At 37.9% G+C, this 27,146-nt stretch overlaps 1 protein-coding gene across 5 annotated transcripts in view; it reads left to right on the top strand.

Annotated features, from left to right (window-relative positions):
- The window catches only part of mtd (mustard), a 2,476,738-nt gene that overhangs the window by 424,028 nt on the left and 2,025,564 nt on the right, over positions 1-27,146 (top strand). For 4 of the 5 annotated variants that reach the window (XM_067759877.1, XM_067759880.1, XM_067759879.1 and 1 more), the window contains exon 4: positions 10,616-10,684. The exons of the other annotated variant lie outside the window; for it this stretch is intronic. In XM_067759877.1, coding sequence (XP_067615978.1) covers positions 10,616-10,684 — 69 coding nt within the window. The remainder of the gene's footprint in view (positions 1-10,615; positions 10,685-27,146) is intronic. 5 annotated transcript variants of the gene reach the window in all.

The following is a 27,146-nucleotide window of genomic DNA, read 5'->3' as shown; positions in this document are numbered from 1 at the left end:
AAGTTGGTCATCAAATTCAGTAGACGTATTACAGCAACTCAATGAAAACTCTGTTACTACTCAAGCAGCTAAGGAATGGGACTCTACAACAAAAGTTCTTGGAATGTTTTGGGATCCCACATGCGACAGTTTTAAATACATATGTCGCTTTGCAAGACTTCGTCGTGACGTTATTAATCAGCCCCTTGTACCTACAAAGAGGGAGGCTTTACAAGTTTTAATGTCCATTTTTGATCCCTTGGGTTTTGTAAGTTGCTATACCATAGGACTAAAAATTCTTTTACAGGATGTCTGGCGCTCTGGTATCTCTTGGGATGAACCATTTAACGAGAAGCTGTACGAAAAGTGGTGCGAATGGAAAAGTTGTATGCCGTCGATAGCAGCAGTCGAAATACCGCGATGCTATTCCATACATTTGAAAGATGCCGATGACGTCCAATTACATACCTTTGTTGACGCCGGAGAGAGCGCATACGCAACTGTTTGCTATCTGCGAGTACGAAAGGGGGATAATATAACAACAACACTAGTGGCGGCGAAATCAAAAGTCGCACCGTTAAAGCCTCTATCCATTCCAAGGTTAGAGTTGCAGGCTGCAGTTATCGGGGTCAGACTAGCGAATGTTATCAGTAAAGTCAACTGTATAGGAATAACGTCAAAGTTTTATTGGTCGGACTCAAAAACAGTCTTGCGATGGCTTCGTATGGATCCAAAAAATTTTCATCAATATGTTATGCACCGAATAGGGGAGATTCTCGAGGATACAAATGCGAAGCAATGGCAATGGGTACCATCAAAATTGAACCCTGCGGACTTGGGAACAAAGGTCTCTGCAAGGGACGCATATCAAACGTGGTTCAGTGGTCCAGAGTTTTTAATGTCAAATCCGACAACATGGCCGAAATTCGACGACGTAGAACAAGCTCCAATAGACGTTTCTGAAATTAAGCATTATGCTCTGCATACTACGAAAATTGAAATGAAGTATCCTGATTTAAATATAGAATATTTTTCAGATTGGAAAAGGCTTTACCGAGCTGTGGCTACATTTTTTATATATATCGACCGACTTCGCACAAATGCAGCGAAACAACAAAATAATTCGATCATCTTCGATCATATCCAAAAAGCAAAAAATTTTCTATTCAGGTATGCTCAGAATTCTGAATTTAGTGCTGAAATAAAGTCACTAAAGCAGGGTAAGCCTATTGAGAAATCGAGCAAATTAATTTCTCTTAATGTTTATTTAGATCAAAACGACATATTACGAAGCAAAAGTCGAATCGAGCATTTAAATAATCGTGAAATCATAATATTACCTAATAACCATTATGTTACGTTTTTAATAGTGCGTTGGACACATGAGCGCTTTCATCACCAGATGCACGAGTCAATAATAAATCATCTACGTGGACAGTACCACATAAGTCACCTAAGAGTGTTATACCGAAAGGTGCGGAAAAGTTGCCAGAGCTGTAAAAACGCCGTTGCTGTTCCACAAGCTCCACAAATGGCAGCACTACCTGTCGCCAGGTTAGCGGCTTTTGAAAGACCTTTCACTTATGTTGGCATCGACTATTTTGGTCCACTATCGGTTATCGTTGGAAGACGGCGTGAAAAAAGATGGGGCGTATTGTTTACATGCCTTACCTTACGGGCAGTACATATTGAGGTAGCGCATAGCCTAGACACGAGCTCCTGCATAATGGCCATACAAAATTTCATTTCACGACGAGGATGTCCAAGGGAGATTTTCACAGATAACGGAACAAATTTCAAGGCATCAGAAAAAATAATTTGCGCGATTAAAAACGATACAGAAATAACATCGCACTTCGAAAACATAAAGTGGAGATTTAATCCTCCAAGTACTCCTCACATGGGAGGAGTATGGGAACGTCTAGTAAGGTCAGTAAAAAATGTACTTTTCCAAATACTGCCTTCTTCAAACTTTAATGACGAGAGTTTGCGAAATGCTCTGCATGAGGTGGAGTTCATCATAAATGCGCGACCGCTTACGTACGTCTCACTGGACAGCGGCGATGACGAAGCTCTCACCCCCAATCATCTTTTACTTGGATCATCTGACGGTTACAAGCTTATTTGTTCCGAAGAACATACCATACGACAGCGTTGGTGCTTAACCCAGCAATTTGCAGACCGATTTTGGCAGCGATGGGTTAAAGAGTATGCACCTATCATCTCCAGGCGTAGCAAGTGGTTCAGCAAAGTACCCCCCGTTCGTGTTGGTGATATTGTGGTGATAGTCGATCCCGATTTGCCTAGAAATTGCTGGCCAAAAGGCAAAATTGTTAACACTATAACGGCTAAAGATGGACAGGTACGGAGCGTCATGATTCAAACGAAGTCTGGAGTACTTCATCGACCAGTGGCAAAAGTTGCAGTTTTAGACGTCGGTAATAAGTCTGAGTAAACGCGTATGTCATAACTTGTTTACGGCGGGTGGAGTGTTACCGACGAAAAAATATAATTATTTTGGGCCGCCCTAACTTCAATTTTACCATCAAAGCAGATCAGAAGATCAATAACACTGAGTATGTGCAAACAAATGTACATACCTACGAACACATGATATGGATATGCAATCCACCCTCTATTGCACTAATTCTATCATTCGCATCAACAAACATTGAACTTGCATTCTATTATACTTCATATACATTCATACGAACATTAATATTTTCTTTATACTAACATGTACATATGTATGTACATACATATGTTACTTCTTTTGTTAACTTCGTTATTGTTTAAGAGTTTTTTATGATAGAAACAGTAATAACATGGACTAACATATGAAAAGAAATCAGCCGATTTAACGGTAACATCACGCCAGATTTGATATTCCTACTTTGGCATAAATACTAGCATTTTGCATATTTAGAGGACAGTTGTTCAAGTGAAGCCAAATAAACAAAATAGTTTTTAATCGCCTCCGTCGCTACGGATCGCTAACAAAAGTTTTGTGTTTTATTTTCTGTAACAACTGAGTTGCGCCGACCGCAACAATGACTATACCAAAGATTAGCACCGTTAAATGGCAAAATTTTTTGGCCATTGAATAATAGGTAATTTATTTCAGAAGCCATTTCGATTAACTCCATATTCTAATGTAAATCGTTTTAGTAACGCTGTATCTGTTCTAGCCGTGCATCGACGCTTATTTGCTTTGAACAGCCGAAGATGCTCTCTCCTTCTCAATAATATTCGTAACAAAATCGGCATCGGTACACAGATAAAAAGAAGCACAATGCAAACGGTAGTTAGTATAGCAGTTATAGGGCTATCTACTTTATTTAAATACACTATATTTTTATACTCAGCGAGCTTTGCACACAGAGTATATGAACTTTGATTGGATAACGGTTAGTTGTTCAGGTATCAAGGAATCGATATAGATATAGATTTCCATATATCAAAATCATCAGTATCGAAAAAATTTTGATTGAGCCATATCCGTCCGTCCGTTCGTCTGACCGTTAACACGATAACTTGAGTAAATATTGAGATATCTTCACCAAATTTGGTACACGAGCTTATCTGGACCCATAATAGATTGGTATTGAAAATTAGCAAAATCGGATGATAACCACGCCCACTTTTTTATATATAACATTTTGTAAAACAGAAAAAACCTGATTATTTAGTTACGATAGGTTTAAATTTTGATTTATGACTAATAATATTTGTAAAATTGATTTTATCACAAGTGGGCAGTGCCACGCCCATTTTAAACAATTTTTTCAAATTTTTATCAAGAGTCTCAATATCAGTCCACACGTCAAATTTCAACATTCTAGGTGTATTATTACCTAGAATGTTGAAATTTGACGTGTGGACTGATATTGAGACTCTTGATAAAAATTTGAAAAAATTGTTTAAAATGGGCGTGGCACTGCCCACTTGTGATAAAATCAATTTTACAAATATTATTAGTCATAAATCAAAATTTAAACCTATCGTAACAAAATTCGCCAGAGAGGTTGCTTTTACTATAGGGAATGCTTTGAAGAAAAATTAACGAACTCGGATGAGGACCACGCCCACTTTTATATAAAAGATTTTTATAAGGGTCGTGGACGAATAAAATAAGCAATATCTTTGCAAAAAAGAGCTTTATATCAATGGTATTTCATTTCCCAAGTGGATTTATAACAATAAATAGGAAATACTTTAAATTTAAAAAAATGGGTGGGGCACCGCCCCTTTTATGACTAAGCAATTTTCTGTGTTTCGGGAGCCACAACTCGAAGAAAAATTATATATCGTAATGAAATTGTGTACATATATTTTCCTTATAGCAGGAAATATTTCTAGAAAAAATGGACTAGATCGGTTAAAAACCACGCCCACTTTTATATAAAAGATTTTTAAGATTTGTAAGTGATATCTTAGCAAAAAAGTGCTCTGTATCAATATAATTTTACTTCATAAATCGAATTATAACATTAAATTGGAAAACACTAAAATTTTTGAAAATGGGTGTGGTTAATTCGACCGAATTCTTTGTCAAGCGAACAAATTAGTTCAGTCATTTCAACAGAAGAGAAATTGCCGCTGTTAACAAAATTTTGTAAAATTGGCAGATTCCTAATCAATCTAACTGATTTTTCTGTAAACACAACTGATCTTACAGGTCATTTCAACGGCGATCAACTGTCAATACATGAGCAAATTTCAAAGAGAATTTTACGCTCACTGCGCTCTCTACTTTGTACTTATGACGATGGTGCCACTTGTTAAAAAAACACCAAAATAAAAAAACATCAAATCGAAAACACATACAATATGGGAAAACAACAAAAAACTAGTTTTTTAGTTATCAATACAAAACGAAAAAACCCATTTTTGAATTTACTGTGCAAAAAATTATGAGATACCGGGAGACCGATTTATCGGGTACAATTTTGGAACTTCTCGTCCAAGCGAAATGCAAAATTGCGCCCTCTTGTTGCAAAAGTTTTGCTTGAACAAACAGAATTTTTCCAAAGTTAGTAACATTTTGTTCAAGTTTTTATGAATTTTCACTCGCGCGAACGAATCTAATAAGATAATAAAAAAAACATCATTTTTTATACTCAGCGTGCTTTACACACAGAGTATATTAACTTTGATTGGATAACGGTTGGTTGTAAAATAGGGCGGGTCGATTTAAAAATCGCTCATTGCCTTGTGAAAATCGTATTCTAGACATCACAATAACAAACTTTGGCGAAGAAACCATACCTCTAAAACGAATTCTGATGTCCCCCCTTTGGGTCGAACTTTTGGGTAGGGGCAATTTCAATTCTACCTGCTGTGTCTTGTGGTGGCTTAAAAAAAACAACACAAGCAATTTTACGATCTGCAATTGTGTCACAGTGATACCTTCATTTTTTAAAACGGTTGAATAAAAAACCCACACAACTATGTTTATGACATGCAAATGCATCACAGTGATGCCTTGGTTTTAAAAGGGGGTTGTAAAAACGCTATATTCTAATAATTTTTTTTTAATTTCTTTTCTATTACTAAGTTAAATTAATTTTTTCATTTACATATGTTCTGACTAAATAAAGAGAAATAATAAAGAGAAAAATAAACTCCAAAAATAAAAAACATAGGCTTTTCAAAGTGGGATTTTTCAAAATTTGCCCCTAGGACCCAAAGGAGGGGGGGGGGGGGGGGGGGGACATCAGAATTCGTTTTAGAGGTATGGTTCCTTCGGCAAAGTTTCTTATTTTGATCCCTAGAATATGATTTTCACAGAGCAATGGACGATTTTTTTGTCTCCCCACAAATCGAACCGGCCTATTGTACAGGTATAAAGGAATCGAGATAGATATAGACTTCCATATATCAAAATCATCAGTGTGGAAAAAAAAATTGATTGAGCCATGCCCGTCGTCCGTCTGCCCGTTAACACGATAACTTGAGTAAATATTGAGATATCTTCACCAAATTTGGTACACGAACTTATCTGGACCTAGAATAGATTGGTATTGAAAATGAGCGAATTCGGATGATAACCACATCCACTTTTTATATATATAAAATTTTGAAAAACACAAAAAACTTGATTATTTAGTAAATAATACACCTAGAACGCTGAACTTTGACGTATGGACTGATATTGAGACTCTTGTTAAAAATTTGAAAAACATTTTTAAAATGGGTGTGGCACCGCCCACTTGTAATAAAATCAATTTTACAAATATTATTAATCATAAATCAAAAATCGTTAAACTTATCGTAACAAAATTCGGCAGAGAGGTTGCCTTTACTATAAGGAATGCTTTGAAGAAAAATTAACGAAATCGGTTAAGGACCACGCCCACTTTTATATAACAGATTTTTAAAAGGGTCGTGGAGGAATAAAATAAGCTATATCTTTCCAAAAAAAGGCTTTATGTCAATGATATTTCATTTCCCAAGTGGATTTATAACATTAAATAGGAAAAACTTCTAATTTTAAAAAATGGGCGTGGCACCGCCCGTTTTATGACTAAGCAATTTTCTATGTTTCGGGAGCCATAACTGGAAGAAAAATGAACGGATTGTAATAAAATTCGACACAAAGATTTTTCCTATGGCAGGAAATATTTCTAGAAAAAATGGACGAGGTCGATTAAAAACCACGCCCACTTTTATATAAAAGATTTTTAAAAGGGTCGTAGACTAGAATAGTAAACTATAACTTAGCAAAAAATAATTTTGAATCAATGATATTTCACTTATCAAGTTTTATTGTAAGAGGCAATGGGGTGACATTTTTTTAAACGGGGGGTGCCACGTATTATGTACAAAAGTAATTTATCTGAAATGAAATGTGCAATTGAAGCTCACGCTGAGTATATAATGTTCGGTTCCACCCGAACTTAGACACCTTTACTTGTTAATGTTGATTTTTCCGACAAAACAAAAGTTTGAGTTGTTTTGGAATTGTTTCAACTTAAAGTGTTACGAAAATTAAACTAGCCGAATTACATGTAAAGTTACTCCACTGGTGAGTTACCTTCCTGCGATTTGATTCTTTACTTTTCTATAACTTATAAGTTCTCTTTTTAAAATGTTACGTCAAACATTTATACTACAAGTTTTGTTCGAAACAATCAGGTGCGGCAACTACATGCTAGAGAAGAAATTGAGAATGAGCTGAGCTGCAACTGAAAGAATTGAGAATCAGTTTCGTGACTAGGTACTATTTTCATTTCTATATTCATATGTATGTATATGTAGCAAGCATGCGTGTTTATGTATTCACATGTTTACGTATTTATATGGCGGCCGCCTTGGTGTAATGGTAGCGTGCTCCGCCTACCACACCGAAGACCCTGGGTTCACACCCCGGGCAAAGCAACATCAAAATTTTAGAAAAAAGTTTTTTCAATTAGAATAAAAATTTTCCAAGCGGGGTCGCCCCTCGTCAGTGTTCGGCAAGCACTCCGAGTGTATTTCTGCCATGAAATGCTCTCAGTGAAAACTCATATGCCTTGCAGATGCCGTTCGGAGTCGGCATAAAAAAGTAGGTCCCGTCCCGCCAATTTGTAAGAAAATTTAAAAAGGAGCACGACGCAAATTGGAAGAGAAGTTCGGCCTAAAATCTCTTCGGAGGTTATCGCGCCTTACATTTATTTATTTATATGGCAATATAGGTACTTTCATACAAAGCTGTCGCAACAACTTTTTTTGTTCATTTGACTACTAAAACGGTCAATTACGAATCAACGATTTGTGCGCAGTTGATTCAACATCTTGTTGCGATGGATAAAAATTGATAGAAATTTCGGTTGAATTGACCCGTATTTCGGTTGATTTTACCAAGCTTTTTCTTTCAGTGTACGATGTGTTAATTTTTTTACAAGTTATGGCTCCCGAAACATACAAAATTGCTAAGTCATTTTCAAAAATTTTAATATTTTCATACTTTTTGTTACAATTCTATTTAGAAAGTAAAATACCATTAATATTAAGTACGTTTTCGCAAAGGTATAGCTTATTATATTCATCGGCGACTCTTTTAAAAGACTATGGAGTGGGTTTGGTCAGAGGCTGAGGTATGCTCAAGTCAATCCAGAGTCGGATGGAGGTCCAACTTCCCCCACCAATATAAATACACAGTAATTTTGTGTTTTGATTTCGAACACACACACACATACGCGGCTCTCAGGCTAGAATATCCACAACCTTGAATCCAATAGAGAGAGAGAGATGTTTCCTAGGTAAAGTTGCTGAGAATATTACGATATAGAGTACTAGCTAGCGGTGGCTCAGATGATGAAGACGACGGTGAATGACGATAGCTCTCGCCGAGGGGTGATAACTGCGGTAGTAATGACGGCGGAAGTTAGGATCACGCCCGAAGAGAGAGTAATGAATGACGGTAGTTCTCACCAAATAGTTATGACGACGGTGGTGGCTACACTCCGGGATGGGATGTGCAAGGATTGGGATGGCTATGAAGAAGAGATGATGACAAAAATGTTAGGGCTGCCCAAAAGGCGAGGGGGGGGGGGGGGTACCATCGGCAGGACCGACCTTGTAACTTTACCCCCCGTCGACCCAAAGGGAGTCCCTAGAATATGTGTTAGGGCTGCCCAATAGGCCGGGGGGGGGGGGGGGGGAGGGAAGTACCATCGGCAGAACCGACGTTGTAACCTTATTCTCCGTCGACCCAAACGGAGTCCCTAGAATGTATTTATATTGGCTCGGGCAGTCTGCCGGGGTATTGGGGGAGTCCGCCCCGCCACTGGCGTTGGGACGGGTTTCCTTCCTACCCGAGGAGACTGCTCGTGCATTACCTTTCCTGTAAGTAATAAGGGGTGTAATACCCGTCTTACTCACCGGAAATGTGGGTAAACCGGCAGGGTGTCCAATAGGCAGGGGGCGTACCATCGGTGGAACCGACCTTGTAACGCACCCTCCTAACCCCAAGGGCACCCCTTGTGGACCGCCAATGGCGGCCGGCACACACTTCACTCACCTAAGGCGAAGTGTGCCTGGTGTATTCTGACAAGTCATTTTATTCATATGTGTCTATGAACACACTGGGAATTATGCTCGCATTGTCGCGCACAGCGCGCCACGAATGAAAATTCTCAAGCATTGTGCGTTCACCATCGCTGGCTTGCCTTGTGCTTGCGCGATGGTTGTTGGGCCAGTATGTATATATACATACTATGTATGTCGGTACATACAATATTAGGGGTGGGCAGTAAATGGGAAATATAATGATAGGGGTGGGCGCTAAATGGGAAATAGATATTGTGGCGTAGCATTTGCTACGTGACAAGACTTTTTTATATAAATATGGGCGTGGTCCTTAACCGATTTCGTCCATTTTTTCTAGAAATATTTCGTGCTATAAGATTCGATTCTGTGATTTTTTTCGAGTTATGGCTCCCAAAACATAGAAAACTGCTTAGTCATAAAAGGGGCGGTGCCACACCTATTTTTCAATAATTTGAATTTTTTCCTGTTTCTTGTTATAATTCCACTTGTTAAAAAAAATACCATTTATATAAAGCTCTTTTTTGTAAAGATATAGCTTATTTTATTCGTCCACGACCCCTTAATCTTGTATACAAAAGCGGGCGTGGTCCTTAACCCATTTCGTAAATTTTTCTATGGAGCATTCCTTATAGTAAAGGCAACCTCTCCACCGAGTTTTGTTATGAAATGTTTAACTGTTTTTGATTTATGATTTGCAAATTTATTTTATAAAAAATAGGCTGTGCCACGCCCACTTTCAAAATTTTTCCAACTTTTTGTCAAGAGTCTGATATTGAGACCACACATCAAATTTCATCATTTTAGGTGTATTATTTACTAAATAATCAGGTTATCATCCGATTTCGCTCTTTTTAAATAGCGATGAGAGATGAGATATCTCAATATTTACTCAAGTAATCGTGATCACAGACAGACCGACATACGGGCATAGCTAAATTAGTTCCTTTTTCATCCTGAGCATTTTGATACATGGAAGTCTATATGTATCTTGATTCATTTATGCCGTTACGATCAATCGTTATGTTACCAAAGTTAATATACTCTGTGTGCAAATCACGCTGAATATAAAAAAAATTGTATAAACAATATGTCTCGGAGGCGAAATATAGTTCTAATAGGCGAAATATAGTTTCTAAGCTCAAAGAGCCCAGATCTTCCTATGGGATACTTCATTGAACTAAGGAGTTCTTAAGAAAAACGACTCATGATTGCTGATAACATATTAAAAAAAAAAAAAAAATTATAAATTAAGTTGAATTTACATATTTTTTGTTTTGTTTGTTTTCGAAATGGCTTTGTGAGAATGTACGTCTTTACTATCTAATGATATTGCTGAGATACGTCCTTGCTAACAAAACTTTTCATCGGCCCGGTATAAGCTGTTTGTAAAATCTCCCCAGCCTAACTTACAAGCAAATATGTGTATATGTATATATGTATCTATGTTTCTATGTATCTATGCTTACCTTTTATTATACTCAGATGAGCAAAGCTCATAGAATATATTAATTTTGTTTTGGTTTCATATTTCTGTATGCTTTTTCTTAATTTTCTTTTATGTTCGCTCCCCTTTATCGCCGATTGACATACGCAACATTCATAGGTCACGTAGCGCTAGTCAAGATGTTACGCTTACGTCACGCAGTGTTGATAATTTAGTGCCGGTTAGAAGGTAAGTGCACTACTAAATAATAGTTGTGTTTTTTGACATCTGTATACATATGCACTTAAACTTTATATAACTTTATCTACACTTCTTAAATTGCTGCGCAGAAAATTAGTACTCCTAAGTTTCAATACGCATTATAATCAGATGCAAATACGAACAATGTGTGTCCACTGTTCACCGCAACCGATTCAGCTATAGGTTATACACTATGGCCAACAGAGGTGCGTGTCTCCGCTCTATGGCACAACCCGTTTTGTAGCTAGTTATTTCCTAAACAATATATAAGTGATAATAAGCGTTTTTTTACCTGCAAATGTAAATGTATATACATGTAAAAAAACACGGCTAATATACTGTATATGTACGTAACTATTTTTTGAACAAAATGCTGTTAACGTACGACCTGAAACATGTACTCATAGTCTGTATTCAAACAATACTAAACAATTAATTAGTATAATCCATGACACCATTTTGTAGAAAACTTGACGTATAGGTTTGTATATTATGTACTGTTTTGTACATTGTAATTTGCGAAACAGGCAATGATTTGGAGAGAATAATACAATTACACAATTCGAAAATGCTTCGATTTCCGTTTTCTTCAAAAAATTTTTTGGACTATTTACGGTATTCTACGGTATCCGTATCTTTTCAGAATGATTTGTGTACACGTATTATTTTGGGACTAACGAGAATTAATTAAAGTGTTGATTTCGCTTTATATATGGATGATTCTCTACAAATGAAATGCGAACGTCAAGCTGTGAAGTTGTGTTTTGATTTCTACTGTGCCTTATTTTGTCTTAAATAAATAAATTTGTTTGTTTAAATAATTATTGTGCTAAAAATAAGTGTAAACACGTTGTGTACTGCATTCGCAATTTAAAGTTCTGCTTTCTTTACTAAAATAAATTGTATCTTAAAAATAATTGATAAAGTGTGTATATCCATACATACATACATATTTGCCGAGTCACTTTGCATATTTGTTGTTGCATTTGATTGGCATTTACATATTTTCAGTTTTCAATTGTTATTTGCTCGTGCACATTTACTTCATTTTCTTTTCACTGCCACAGCTGTTTGCATTGTGTGTTGTTAAGCGTCAGTTAATAGCGATCTTAAACTGCACATACAGTGATCTTCAAACTGCTCAAACAGTGATTTTCTTACTGTGATCTCCAAACTATTTTCACTGCCTCCGTCTGTTTAATCAATTTTACTTTAACTTATAATGTCTTGCAATTTTGTTAACTGCCAATTGAAAGGTGATACCGAGCGTTTCGTGTCGTGCTGGCTTTGTGATGAGCTTGCTCATATGAAGTGCGCTAGTTTGACAGCAAGGGTGTGTGATGCGATCAACGATAACAAGGGTGTGCGTTGGTCGTGCTTGAAATGCAGATCCACCGAAGTGGATCTTTTTAAGCTTTTCAAACATACCCGAAACGCATTCTCCGAAATCGGTAAGGAACTTTCTACATTAGGGGATAAATTCAAGTATTATGAAAACTTGTTTAAAACTTTCAAATGTATTACCGATTCAGCTGCTAATGCTAACAGCGACAGTCGTGACAGCAAACGAAAACGAACTGATGTCTCGGCTGGCGTATTGACCCTAGACCCCGTTCAAAACATCCAGAACCCAACCGTTCCTACACCTAGCACGATAGAATTAATAAACTTAGCATCTCCAAGTCCTCTTACAGTAGAGCCTTCAACATCAAAGGCACCTCCAACAAAACTAGCAGCTAGAAAAAATATTGAACCTGCAAACCGTTCTCAGGCGACTGAGCCTGGAACTAGGAAGTTGGTTGTAGTCCCTCCTAAAAAATCGATATTCGTGTCAAGATTCGACAGGGATACTACTGAGGAGGATCTGAAATCGTATATCTTCTCAAAAAGGAAAACCCATGACGTAACAATTCGGAAATTTAATTTTAGTTATGAAAGAAACGTATCTTCCTTTAGATTAGATGTACCTATTGACCATTTTGACACTATCTTGAGTAACGATTTTTGGCCCTCTGGGGCACTTGTGCGGGAATTTGAATATAGGCGGAATAAGAGTGTTCCAAACTTGGCAAAGATCCCTGTTAATAACACTGAGTCAAAAAACTGAACGAAAAATCTGCTTTAGATATACTTTACCAAAATGTTAGAGGCTTAAACACCAAGTTAACAGAACTGTTTTTAAAATCATTTAACTCAAGCTACGATATAATTGCTTTAACCGAAACCTGGCTGAAACCTCATGTTTTTAACTCAGAGATCCTCTGTAATGACTACCAGATATATCGAAATGACCGCCTGAACAGGGTTGGAGGTGGGGTTCTGCTTGCTGTACACTCTTCAATACCATCTGAAGAGATTTGCGTAACCGCCACCGATACAACTGAGTTCTTGTGCATACGCACACAACTAGCAAATATCCACATTTATTTGGCCATCTGTTATATCCCGCCATCTTCTGAACTGTCCGTTTATATGAATCACATTTCCTTGCTAAGAACTGTTAATTCGATGCTAAAGCCTTCCGATTCCATTATTGTCTTGGGTGACTTCAATATGCCACACATATCATGGTGCATCTCTGACTTTAATATCGTACCAGTTTCGTCAAAGTCTTCCAACAATGAATTTCTAGACGGAATGTCTGAGCTGTGCCTTCAACAAATCAACATCCAATCGAATAAATTCGGAAGAGTGTTGGATTTAGCCTTTGTGGATGATGAATCTAAATATTCCATTAGTCGATGCGAACCCATTATTGAACCTGAAGATGCTTACCACCCTTCCCTCAAAATAGTTTACGAAGTTGTAAATTATGCTTGTAACAGCGGAAATAAACGATACGACTCCAGTTATCGCTTCGACTTTGCGAAGGCCAATTTTAAAAAATTAAATCGTGATCTATCTCGAATAGTGTGGCCAACATTTAATGCTGATGTGGAGCAAAGCGTTTCTCACTTTTACAATACCATTTACTGTCTTTTTGAAAAATACGTTCCTAAGCGGATTTGTGTACATTCCGATACAAGCCAAGTATGGTTCACTAAAGAGCTGAAAATTTTAAAGAATAAAAAGTCTCGATCTTTCAAGTTGTTCAAAAAGACGGGTTTACATAACCATTACTTACAGTACTCGATTCTACGCTGCAAGTATTTTCAATTGAACAAAAAGTGTTACAAAGCTTATCTTTGTAAAATGAAAAGAAATATAACTTGCAACCCGAAGGCATTTTACGGATTCGTAAACTCTAAACGCAGGGTGAAAGGGTTTCCATCATCCATGAAATTCCAAGATAATATTTCCAGCGATGATCAAGAGATCGCCGACTTCTTTGCGGAATTTTTCAAATCAAATTACTCTATTGAGACCAACGTTCCACCTAATGAATACCCATACCATATTGATTCATGTTATTCAATCAGAGCTCCATTTATATCTTCAGAAGATGTATTATCTTATTTAAAAACTTTAAAAGTATCATATTCATACGGCCCCGACAGGATCCCGACACACTTTCTTAAAAAATGTGCCGCAAACATCTATCAGCCGCTAACAGATTTATTTAATTTATCTTTAATTTATGGCGTTTTCCCAACAATATGGAAGGAATCTTTTCTTATTCCGCTTCATAAAAATGGAAGCAGGTCTTCAATAGAAAACTACCGGGGCATAGCAAAGTTATCCGCTATCCCAAAGTTATTTGAGGCTATTGTTACCTACCACCTAACATTCCCTATTTCCCCCATAATTGCAAGCTCGCAGCATGGGTTCTGTAAGGGCAAATCACCTATCACCAATTTACTAGAATTTACCACCCACGTTTCTAATGGATTTAGAAAAGGCCTTCACACTGATGTAATTTACACCGATTTCAGTAAAGCTTTCGACAAAGTATCACACCCATTACTTATTCATAAGCTCAGTCAACTCGGTTTTCAACCCCGTCTTATATGTTGGATTTCTTCGTATCTTGGTTATCGTACGCAAAAAGTAATCTTTAAAAATACACTTTCTGGGGTCATCAATGTTTCTTCTGGTGTTCCTCAGGGCAGCCATCTTGGTCCGATTCTGTTCTTGTTGTTCATAAACGATATATCTGGTACAATTAAATACTCAAAAATCTTGATGTACGCAGACGATGTAAAACTTTTCAAATCATGTGCCTCGGCTGAGGAACATTCCTTGCTTCAAATGGATTTAAATCACTTGGTTACCTGGTGCAATGTAAATTATATGCCGCTCAATCTCAAAAAATGTAAATTCATGTGTTTTTCTCGGAGAGTTTCGCCACCAGCTTCATATACAATTAACAACTATAGTCTAGAAACTGTAAATAATTTTATTGACTTGGGAGTCATGATGGATTCCAAACTTAGTTTCAATCTTCATATTAATGCTACAGTGAATAAAGGTAAAGGTGTTTTTGCATTTGTTAAACGGTGGTCAAAAGAATTTAACGACCCTTACATAACTAAAGCACTTTTTACAACATTAGTTAGGCCAATATTAGAATACGGCTCGATAATTTGGAATCCGCGTTATCAAGTCCATGCAGACAGTCTCGAATCAATACAAAAACAATTTTTACTATTTGCCTTAAGAAATTTCCAATGGGACTCTTTAACTAATCTTCCACCTTATACTAATCGATTAAAGCTTATCAATCTTCCAACTCTTGCTAGTCGAAGGGAAATGCTTGGTGTGATATTTATGACAAAACTTTTAAATGGATCAATTTCGAGCCCATTCCTTCTGAATGAAGTGAACTTTTGCGTTCCCTCTCGGACATCGAGACACTTCAAACCTCTTCTGCTGAAACAATGTAGAACGAATTTCGAACAAAATGAACCTTTTCGGCGTTTATGCCAAGATTATAACTCTCACTCAAACACATTTGATAGCTCGGACTCCCTTTTTTCTATAAAAAAGATTGTTCTCACCTCTCTAAATTAATGTATAATACGTTTGCTTCTGTTCTCTTTAAGTATTACGCTTGGCTGATGAAATTTCTTCTGTAGCTGAGCAGTCTCAGATCGTGACGCTTGACAAACCGCTGCCCATCAAAGACTCGGCAAAATAAAAAAAAAAAAAGTTATTATATATATGTATAAATCGATCGCGTGAACAGGATTAGCCTGGTTTCATTGGGCCACTTGAGGGCAGCGCGCTGCCACAACGTCCATTAAAAAAAAAAAAAAAAAAAAAAAAAAAAGTGTTCATAGGCATCTTTCATATCTTTCACCACTCAAGGGTGATAAATTATAAATGTAAATAAAATATAAATGTATAAATGCATGACGAAAGTTGTAATATAAACAAAAATGACAAGAATTGTGTTTATTTGAAAAGAGGAATGAATTTTTATTGAGTTTAAAAGAAATTAGGGAAACAGTTTACGAATAAGCGATATACAAAAAGTTTTATGTAAGGGCTTCATTTCTTATTGCGAGCGACAGCTGAGACGAACGATTCGGCTCCAAACGATTTCGTCTGGTAATGGTATTCTCTATTATTTTCGTTCGGCCTTTACGTTTCTTACTTTATGTCAAACAGGAAGGTAAAAGCAATTGTCAAATAGTATGTTGCCATTATTTAATTTAGTGCAAATACACTAGCGATTCGTCTCTGAGGCGACACAAACGTTCGTTTCGTAATAGAGAATGAGGACCTAAATTAATAGAAGATGCTGCTTCCCATGTTATAAACTAAATATTTTTTCGCTTATGTTTTGTACATTTCCAATTAATAAGGTGACGAAAGCTTTTGGTCAGTGATATGTGAATTAAATGAAAATATATAACTAGCTTTATCAATTCATCGTGGATGTTTCCAACGCGTATCAAAATGTATTGAATGGAGGACAAGTGAACTACAAGATTTTGATAGAAATGGTTCGTCAAATGCTAAGAAAAATAACTGATCCTTTCGTCTTTTTTAAACGGTTTTATTTAGCTTGACTTAAAAGGCTGGGCGAACAGAATTTTGTAATTGAAATTTAAGTAACTTCACGATAGGGTATAAGCTTGAAATTTGGAATATAGTTCAGAACCCGCTGACAATGCAATAATAGAAAAAAACTCCGATAGGCGGCGCATGGATCGAAATATTTAAAATAATCGTATTTGCTGTCCGATTTGGTTCATAGAAAGCGACCTTTGAAAAAAATCGCCGCTAGGTGGCGCAAGAATCGAGATATTCAAAAAAATCCTATTTATGGTCCGATTTGGGACACATAATACATACATGAATAGAAAGCGACATATGATCTCCGATTTGGCTCATATTTGGAACAAATATAACACACAGTCCGGTAGAAGTGACAATGTAACAAATTGTCAGGAGAGAGTCCTTGTAATAATAAGTCTCTAAATGAACTAAATAGAATGAGAAACAATAGGCAATTAAATAAAGACTAAAAATTTAAAATAAGATAATTTAAAAAAAATTTTATGTTAAACGGTTTTATTGAAAACAATACTTACATGAAGTAATAATAATACTAAAAGCTTGAAAATATTTAGGTAGGTCCTAGGTACTAGTCACCACACTCCTCATCAATCTAGGGCGTAGATCAGACAATTAAATAAAAGCGTTGATTGTACCATCAAAAAATACTTTTGGTTTTTTAATTTAAAAATCAGACATCAAGCCAGCCAAACAACAAGGCTTAATCTTAATCTTAATAATATTCTAAATGCGAAAGTTTGGATGTTTAGATGTTTGGATGTTTGAATGTCCAGACATTTGTCTTTGCGACTTAATCACGCATTTACGGCTGGACGGATTTGGATGAAATTTGGCACACACAGCCATTAGTCTAAAACGATCTTCTGGCTATATGTTTTTGAAAAGGGGGGAGGTCCCCGCCCCCTAGAAAAATTTATAATTTAGTAATTGTATTGTTTAAGCCGCCTACATGCATAGTTAGACGGCTGGGTGCGCCATCCTGACGCGCAGCCGTGCGCGGTTAATTGGAAGGCGCCAACACCCACGAAGGGCCATCGTCGTCAACAAAATTGCAACCGCACGGCAGTCTACTATCATTAGGCGGCAATCGCGGATGCGCTCGTATGTGCATATGGTTATTTTGTATATCAAAAGTTAATTTTTAATGTCTGGAGTTCTATAGACACGTTTTATAGTTATAACTTTATCATCAAATTTTATATATACCAAGTGAGAAACACGTAATTTAAACATCTTTTTATTTAAGAAAAAATTAGTGCAGTGCAGCGAAAAAGGCCAATTATTTATGGTCCTTCGCAACCTTCTTTGGCCACCCTAAAAATCAAAACAAAAAAAATTTTGTAAAAAAAAATATATAAAACAAAAAAATACAAAAGTGGAGACACAGTGAGTGAAAACGGAGTGAAGAAAGTGCTGACGGAAAAAAATACACATACGCCTTTATATTTACAAAAAATTGCGAAAAAATTTTTTTAAACTTTTAAAAACAAAAAAAAGCTCGTACAGTTTCAAAGTGCTTGGAAAAGCAAATAAAAAAGTAAACAATTTTGATACACATAGTATACACTTGGATTTAAAAATAAAGAAAAGAAAGAAGAAAAAATTTTTTTAAAAGTGCCGGTTTGGAAGAAAAATTTTGCTACCATCAGAAATCATACCTAGCGCAGCAGCAACATCAAGCAGCTAAGCATCAAAAATCATCAACAACAAGCGACCAGGCAACAACAACACCATAAGAGGCAGTATACTATAGGAAAAGGAATCGGTGAGTAGGCAGGTTATTTATTCTTATAAAAAATATAGAAAACAACACAACTTCTTTCCAAAAAAGTTATATTATTTTTGTAAACTGCAAAACATATATATTAACTTGGGATGATTTGTATAGACGAAAGTTAACCGATATCGCGCCATCGATTTTTCGATAGGATTTGGGCTCAGGAAAAAAAAATCCACTACGCACACCCAGAAAAAAATTTTCGAGCCTGCGAGATTTCATTTTTTTTATTTTTCTTCGACTTGATTTTTAAGGTTTACTATATTCAAAGTACACCGATCTTTATCGGTGTGCTCTGCCTATAGTTCTACTTCCGCCCATGCTTTTTTTTTGTTCCATTTCGATTAGACCGCCACTATCTCGAAATTATGAAATTTTGAGTTAGTTAAGATTTTATTTTTTTGTTTGCACAAATTGCATTTACATGTATTTGCCAGAACGCTTCCGGCAAACTTACCCTTATCCTTCCGGTACTTAACCTTAGGGGCTTGTTTATAAGCACCCACATAAAATTGTTCAATTTTTTGCATATTTATTTTTTTTACGAGTTTTTTTTTACCCACGTTTTTTTTCATATTGTCATCACGACTATAAATTTATTACTATCCATACGCTCATTAGTCAAGATCGGAAGCGATCGATCTTGATCAGTGTTTGAGCGTGGTCATATGTACATATGTATGTTTGATTTTTTTTGTTTCATCTACTCAACTGCAGCGGCGCCGGTGGAGAAGAAGAGTAATTGGTGAGTGTTTTGAATGAACCATTGAAATTTATCAAAATACACCTGTTTAGTTGTATGTACATGTGTTAGCACAGATTCCTGCTCTTGCAAAAATAGAACAGGAATTAGCAAATCAGAGAAAAACAGATTGCAACGAGCATATGTACACGCATGAAAAACGTCACAAACGTACATTTGCACTTATATACATACCTTTTGTTTTCATATACACATAAATTCTTTTTCTTTTTTTAAATTTTATTTTGAGTAAATAGAAACTTTAGAAGTTGATCCTAGTAGTTAAGCCTTTTGAAATCATTGTCGAATTATTTTGTATTAAACTTTGAATTTAAAGTTCTTTTTTTAGAAATCATTGAGCTAGTAGTAGGGTGTTATTTGCTAATTTGTAAACCAAAAACTTTGTAAATAAATTATAAGAATTATGTTTGGATCAAATTTGAATATATTCATTATGCAGGGCTAGGTTGACAATATTTGGTGTTGGTGCTGCGCTTGTGCGTGGCAAGGTTAGGTGATGGTGAGTAGTAGGGAAATGACCCAATGAGGACAGACATACCAATGTCAGGCTTGGGGGCACTGTAAGGTAAACAGGAGTCAGCACAGTGCCCACGGTGTGGTGCAAGTTGCACTGCAGAAGGAGGGTAGACTCCACCTGACAAGACGGGCCTTCATCTTTTTCTTCCCATTATGCTTTCCCCTTCTAACTTTGCCCCTCATGTCTATTTACATCTTTTCAGCTCTTTCTCCTTCCTTTCCTATATATACGCAGGTATGAACCCTTTTTGTTCATGTGGCTGCGGGTGAGCTCGGTGGTGCAATACCCCGCCCAAGACGACGAGCTAGCCTGGGCCCGCAAGCATACCTGCTTGCCGCCGCTCCTCACCACCCAAACAGCCAGCCATGTAACAATGGCGCTCAACGGCAATAGCCCGATCAAATTTTAATTTCATTCAGTTAGTTAATTATTTCTTATTTTAAATTTCAAGTCTCCATTTTTCCTTTGATTACTTAATTCTTGTTTGGTACTTTTAAATTTCTTAATCTTTTTACCTTTCCTTCCTTAGATTTTTTTTTTAAGTTCTTCTTATCCTTCCGATCCCAATCCCTATTTCCGTCTTTTGACAGGGACCGTCATGATGGCAACGCCGATTGGGCTCGCCTGGTCGACAAGTGTCATCATGACAAAGGTATAGGGTGTGGCTGTGTATTCATGCCAGGGTTCCTTCCTCGTGTTCCTGCAAATTGATTAAGTGGTACCTGGTATGACACTCAGCTAGAAGACGGACGCTAGTAGGAGGTCGTGGCGAGCTACCTTACCGTGAGTCCAGAACTGCCGGTAAGTGAGGCTTGCAGTCGTCGCCACGACAGTTAGGAGAGGAAGTGTGGCATCCACTCTTAGGGACTAGCTCTTGAGCGTGATGTGCCACACTTCCACGGACAGCACGAAAACGGACTAGACAGTATATAGATACGGACGAACACACTGCCTTCACCGAACCTTCGCCAAGGCAGCACCACACTCACCGAGGTAAATATTCTGTTTCAGTAGTAATATTTTTTTTTGCAAATTGCAAATTTCATATCTTTTTATTTTTGGCGTTTAGTAACAATTGTTTGTAAATTGCGTTTTAAAAATTTTTGGGTTTTGTTTGGGTTGGCATCTAATTGAATTTTTGAAGTTTTGCTTTACGCACATACATACATCCACACAAACTTAGTATATGAATTTCATTTTAGTTATAAGTATTTTTTTATTATATTTTAATTTTTTGTGTGATATATATCCGCACATTTACCTTTTTTTTTTGTTCTTGAATAACACTTTTTTTTCATAATCCTACACCAGAAATTCCTGGGTTTTTACACACACACATATATATACGCATACATACGAAATTTAATTGTTTTATTTATATTGTTTTCATATTGTGTTTTTTTTTATATTAGTTGGTATTGTATGTATATTTGATTATTGGGATTTGCAGTTGGCCCTATATCCATCATATCCTTGCTAGCTTGATGTTTTTTCATTGTTTACATCTTTGGGGTAAATACTTACATATCTTCTTTGAGAACCTTCCCTTTTATTTGCTTTGTTGGGGTTTCATAACTTTTGTTACTTTTCGCGTTTAGATTTTTTTTGGTAAAATTTGTTTCGGATATCGACAGTGGATGTCGGAGAAGGAAGTCGAAGATAGAGTTGTTGGGGGATTGGGTATCCTCGACTCCCATAGGTGCGAGCCCTAGAAAACCAAATAGTTGGTTCGGTCTTCAACCAAATTGACACGGGTATACCGAGGCCCTATGTCCCTACGGACTATTTTAATAGGTGCGCGTCGCGGATTTTTGGATATTTTGGCCCTGATCGCCCGCTGAGGGTCTCTGTCGCGAACGGGGTGTCATGTAACGAGCTAGACAGTAGCTTGAATTTCTCCCAAAAAATCGATTTGGTGTGCCAAATGGTCGATAGGGAAAACGTGGGTGCCCAGGGATCACGCGCCGTCAACGAATGTCGGCACCAGCTTTAATACTCCTCAAAGCCACACCGCCCAAAATGAAAACAATGTTAAACAGCTGAGCCGAATGATGGCGCAACAAAACGACTTGGTGGCGCAAATGGTGAATGAGGATGAGCATTAAGACCAGTGTCGATAACCTTGGTGGCCGCGTAGCAGACATAGAAACGTCTGTGCAAGCGCCTGTACGTCGGTCCGCCTTGGCATCTACGCCCGAGCCTCAGAGCCGGAGGGGGGGGGGACGCAGAGCGCATCAATGAGTCAACGGTTAGTTACAGTACCGGGCGAGATGCCAGCGATCCTCCCAGGTGGAAGAAGCTGGCGGAGTTAACCGGGGACTCCAGCCACAACACAGGCAACCCGGCAACACTCAAGTAAAAATTTTGAGTAGAAGGGATACGGAAAACAGGGAAGAAGTGAAGCAGGCAGGAATGATACGGAAAAAAAGGAGATTAAGAGTTTACACCAAAGAAATCTAGACTACGAAGAAGCAAGAAAAAGAATATTTTGTGATACAATAAATCCAAGTAGGAAAAACAGAAATTTTAAGAAGATAGAGAAGATGAGGGAAAAGAGAAAATATTTTAAAAGGTTGAAGAATAAAATAGTTTCAACAATTGTCACCGTGAAAGGTGATAATAGGTTTTTTGCGAAAACCACTATAGGAGGTCAGGAAGTATTAGCTCTCTTGGACTCCGGGGCGAGCGCCAGCTACTTAGGAATTGGCTCAGCTGCACTTCTTCGGGGAAAGGAAGCCTTGATTATGCCAATCAAGGGCCAAAATATCCGAACCGCAAACGGGGAGGAAACCGCCGTGGTAGGAGTAATAAAGTTACCGGTTGTGTGGGATAATTCGACGGAAGAATTAGAATTTTTGATAGTGCCAGGTCTACAACAACAAGTTTATTTAGGTATAGACTTTTGGCAGGCATTCTGTATGAGTGTTGAGAGCAAAGGTTTCAATGGGAGTGTGAATGCTGCCAGTGTGGCGGAGCTCGTGCCCGCCGAGGGTGACCTCTCTTTTGACGCAGTCCAACACGTTTTGACGACGGAACAAAACCATATGTTGGAGCGTGTGAAGACCCAATTCCCGTCCTTCGCGGTATTGGGGTTAGGCCGGACAGACAAAGAGGAGCACGTCATCGAGGTCTGCCGGTCAAGCAACGCCATTACCCAATTTCTCCGGCCATACAAAAACTCATATACGCAGAGTTAGATCGAATGTTGGACATGGGAGTCATCGAGGAGTCCAACAGTAGTTGGAATTCCCCCGTATCACTGGTTATTAAAGGAACGAAGAATCGGCTTTGCCTAGATGCCCGCAAAGTGAATGAAAGAACCATAAAGGACGCATACCCCTTACCACATATTGATGGAATTTTGAGCCGCCAACAAAACACGAGATATATTTCCGCAATCGACTTGAAGGATGCTTTCTTGCAGATTCTCCTCGAGAGGAAACCACGTGAGAAGACTGCCTTCACTGTCCCTGGCCGACCCCTATACTAATTCACGGTCATGCCTTTCGGGTTGTGCAATGCAGCACAACGAATGTGTCGTCTCATGGACAAGGTCATTCCGGCCGCTTTACGTGAATGTGTATTTTTTACTTAGACGATTTATTAGTTTTTTTCGGTAGATTTCGAGTCCCATATGTGTCTGTTGGAAAAGGTCGCTCGGTGTCTTCGCGAGGCTAAATTAATCATAAATGTAGAGAAAAGCAAGTTTTGCTTTAAAGAGGTGCGATATCTAGGGTACTTAGTCGGGGATGGATGCATTAGGACAGATGTCAATAAAGTGGTGGCTGTGAGGGACTTTCCAGTTCCGAAAACCCCGAAGCAACTACGACGGTTCCTGCGCATGTCGGGCTGGTACCGACGTTTCATACAGGACAACGCGACTATTGCAGCTCCGCTGCACGACTGCCTATAGAAAGGTAAAATCAAAAAGTTTACCATGACGGACGAAGCTTTGAAATCTCTTGACATTTTGAAGCAAAGGTTGATTTCTGCACCAGTGCATACACACCCTGATTTCAACAGAAAATTTTATATTCAATGTGATGCATCAACTGACGGAGTGGGAGGGGTTTGTTCCAACTGGACGATGACCAGAACAAAAGACCGATTGCATATGTATCGGCAAAACTTGATAAGGCGCAGAAGAACTATAGCATCACCCAACTAGAATGCTACGCCACTATAGTGAGTGTGAAGAGATTCCGACCTTACGTGGAGGGAACCCCGTTCACCATCATAACTGATCATGCCAGCCTCAAATGATTCATGAATCAGAAAGATCTTTCTGGGAGGTTGGCAAGGTGGAGTTTGAAACTCCAGGGTTATGATTTCGATATCCAACATCGAAAAGGTGCACATGGACGAAATACAGACGAACGACAGAGCCATCGACGTATGTCTCGAGTCACCGTGCTTCGAGTCGGAGGAGTATACGGAGTTGAAAAGGACGGTGACCGAGAACAAAGAAAGTTACCAGACTTATGCATATCGGACGGTTACATCTATAAACGGACGCAATTCGACAGGGGGGACGATGTTCTATCGAACCAGACCAGGAAGCTTTGGGTTCCGTCGGAATTGCGACCGGGGCTGGTAGTGTCGTCTCACAGCTCACTGTCCGCTGGTCATGGTGGCATCCACAAAACATTATCCCAACTACGTCAAAAATACTACTGGCCAGGAATGGTCACCGATGTATGCGCTCACATAAAAGACTGCGAAACTTGCAAAACTAACAAAACTCAAAACTTTTTCAAACAACCCATGATGGGAAAACAAAATCTCACAGAGCGACCTTTCCAACATTTTTTTTTATTGATTTTATGGGTCCCTATCCACGTTCTAGTGATGGTAATGTCTTTGTCTTTGTATGTTTAGACCACTTTTCGAAATTCGTGTTTTTGAAACCAATGCGGAGGGCCACTTCAGTGGAAGTCACAAAGTATTTGGAAAAAGATATTTTTCACATTTTTGGCGTGCCCGAATATATCCACCTTGACAACGGAAAACAGTTTATTTCAGAAATGTTCAGTAGTTTTCTTGATAAGAACGGCACTAAGCACGTAAAAACAGCATTCTATTCGCCACAGGGTAACGCGGCGGAGGGCGAATAGATCTGTTCTGCAGATAATCAGATCCTTTATAAAGGAAAATCAGAAAAATTGGGACAAATGTGTCAGTGATGCAGCATTCGCTCTCCGCAGCGTTGCGCATTCAGCAATCAACATGTCGCCATATTTTGCCACTTTCGGTATGCCCATGATACAGCATGCTGCATCATATGAGATATATCGAAAGCTGGCGGCGGTAAAGGATGTTGATTGCGATGTGCAAGAAACAAGCGATAGAATGCAGCTCATCAGAAATAAAATAATGAAAGAGCTGAAGTTGGCCCATGACAGGAGTGAAAAGATATATGAGCTAGAAGTAGAGATGTAAAGTTTCAGATTGGAAAAGTGGTATACCGCCGAAACTTCAAACAAAACTCCCAAGTTGACAATTACAGCGCCAAGTTAACCCCGAAACAAGTCAAATGTATAGTTTTAAATGTAATCGGGAAATCGATGTATGAACTTGGCGATAGTAGTGGGAAAAAGATCGGCGTATACCACGCTAAAGATATTTTTGCAAAATAGTTATGCTTGTTTTTGTAGTGCTGATACTTTTGATATATGTTATTAATTTATTAATCGACGTATTTTGTTTATTTATTGACGTATTGTATTTATTAATTTATTGACGTATGTGATTATTTTACTAAATTATTTTTTATTTTTCTTGACCTTTTTATTTATTTGATTATTTTTGCATTTATTTAGATTTTTTTAAATTAATTTATTTATTTTACATATGTTTTTTTACTTGACTATATGATCTGTGATATTTTATTTTATTTATCCCTTTTATTTCACCTTTTTTTATTGCCAGTGATATTTTATTTTATAGTTTTTATTAAGTTTTATTATCTGTGATATTTTATTTTTTTAAATTATTCTAGATTTTAGTTTCTATATGTGATATAAATTATGTTTGGTATAAGGAGTTGAAGTAACCCAGTGACTTAGTATGTAGATGTAGTAATAGAACCAAGCGTTAACGATAAAATTAATCCCGGCATTGAGTCGTGGGTAGAGCCCACACGTTGGACGGGAAACAAAAGGTTGCAGGCTGCGTACGAATTTTTTTTTACGCACACGCTCCATAGTGCAGGCACCATCGGCGGTTGCGAGCCTGTAACGACACCCTTGCATCATAAGCACTGGTTCGAATGAATGGCACTATGTATCTGTGACTACGTGTGATGTGTCTAAGTTCGTGTCTTGGTCGCAATGTTGCAATGACTGGCGCAACAGCACAATGGCAACATTGTGTCTGGAGTATACGGCGTAGCAACATTGCTGATGGTGTAGCAACATTGCAGTCAAGACACGAACTAAATGTATCTGTGTAGGTGTTAGTTTGTTTAAGTATGTGAATGTATTAGGGTGTGGATGGATAAATGAAAATACGGGAAAGCCGAAAGATAGCTCTGCACGTATAGGTAAACATTTTTTTTCTAAGTAACGTTCTCTGCCACGGCGGTGGCTATAAAAGGGCACAACGTTAGGCAACGGGCAAAGTATCATTTTATCTGTGCCAGTGCGTGTAAGTGCAAAGCGTAAAAATCTGTTAAATACATACAGTTTTTAGTGCGCGGCTTTGATCGATTAAAATCCGAAAATTTTATTCAGTGTGTGCGCGCCGAAAAGTTTTTCGCGAAACGTAAAGCATAAAAACGCAGGAGGCCAACTACCAAGCGGTTCCCGACTCAGGACAGCAACAGAAGTTCCAGGCAAGCACAGTGGTTTTCTTTGCCCTTGAATTGTTTTTTTTTTACCTTCCTCCAACTTGGCATGTCCACTGTGAAATTGGCTTCCATATAGCCAATTTTCCAAGCAAGCCAAGAGCAAACTTGCATGGATGTATACACGCCCACATACAGACATATGTGTGTCGGTGTGTATATTAATAATGCAGACAAAGAGATAGATTCAACATCACCAGTTTTTCCACACTAGGAATTCTTGAAGAATAATGTTTTTTGTATATTAACAGGGCACTTTTGGAAAGAAACCACTGAGCACACAATTGCAAATTTCGGCTGCGGCCTAAGGGCCAAATTGGCGACATACTGCCCAACAACAACTGCATCACCTTTTAAACCGACGGCACAACACGCCCACAACAACACCACCCGTTTGCTCACTTAGACAGCGCAAAACACGCACAACAACCACATATATTTTTTTTATCGGCGGCGCAACGCCAATTACGAGTAACACCCCTTTTTTCTATTGGCAATTACAATTCCCACCTGCGGCCACACTTGGTATTGCAACAAGTAAAAGGTATCAAAGAAAAGATCAGCAACAACCACAACAAATTTTGG

This window comes from Eurosta solidaginis, chromosome 1 (genome assembly GCF_040869045.1).
Source record: "Eurosta solidaginis isolate ZX-2024a chromosome 1, ASM4086904v1, whole genome shotgun sequence".
Lineage (NCBI taxonomy): Eukaryota > Metazoa > Arthropoda > Insecta > Diptera > Tephritidae > Eurosta > Eurosta solidaginis.
This window is presented reverse-complemented; position numbering and strand designations above follow the sequence as displayed.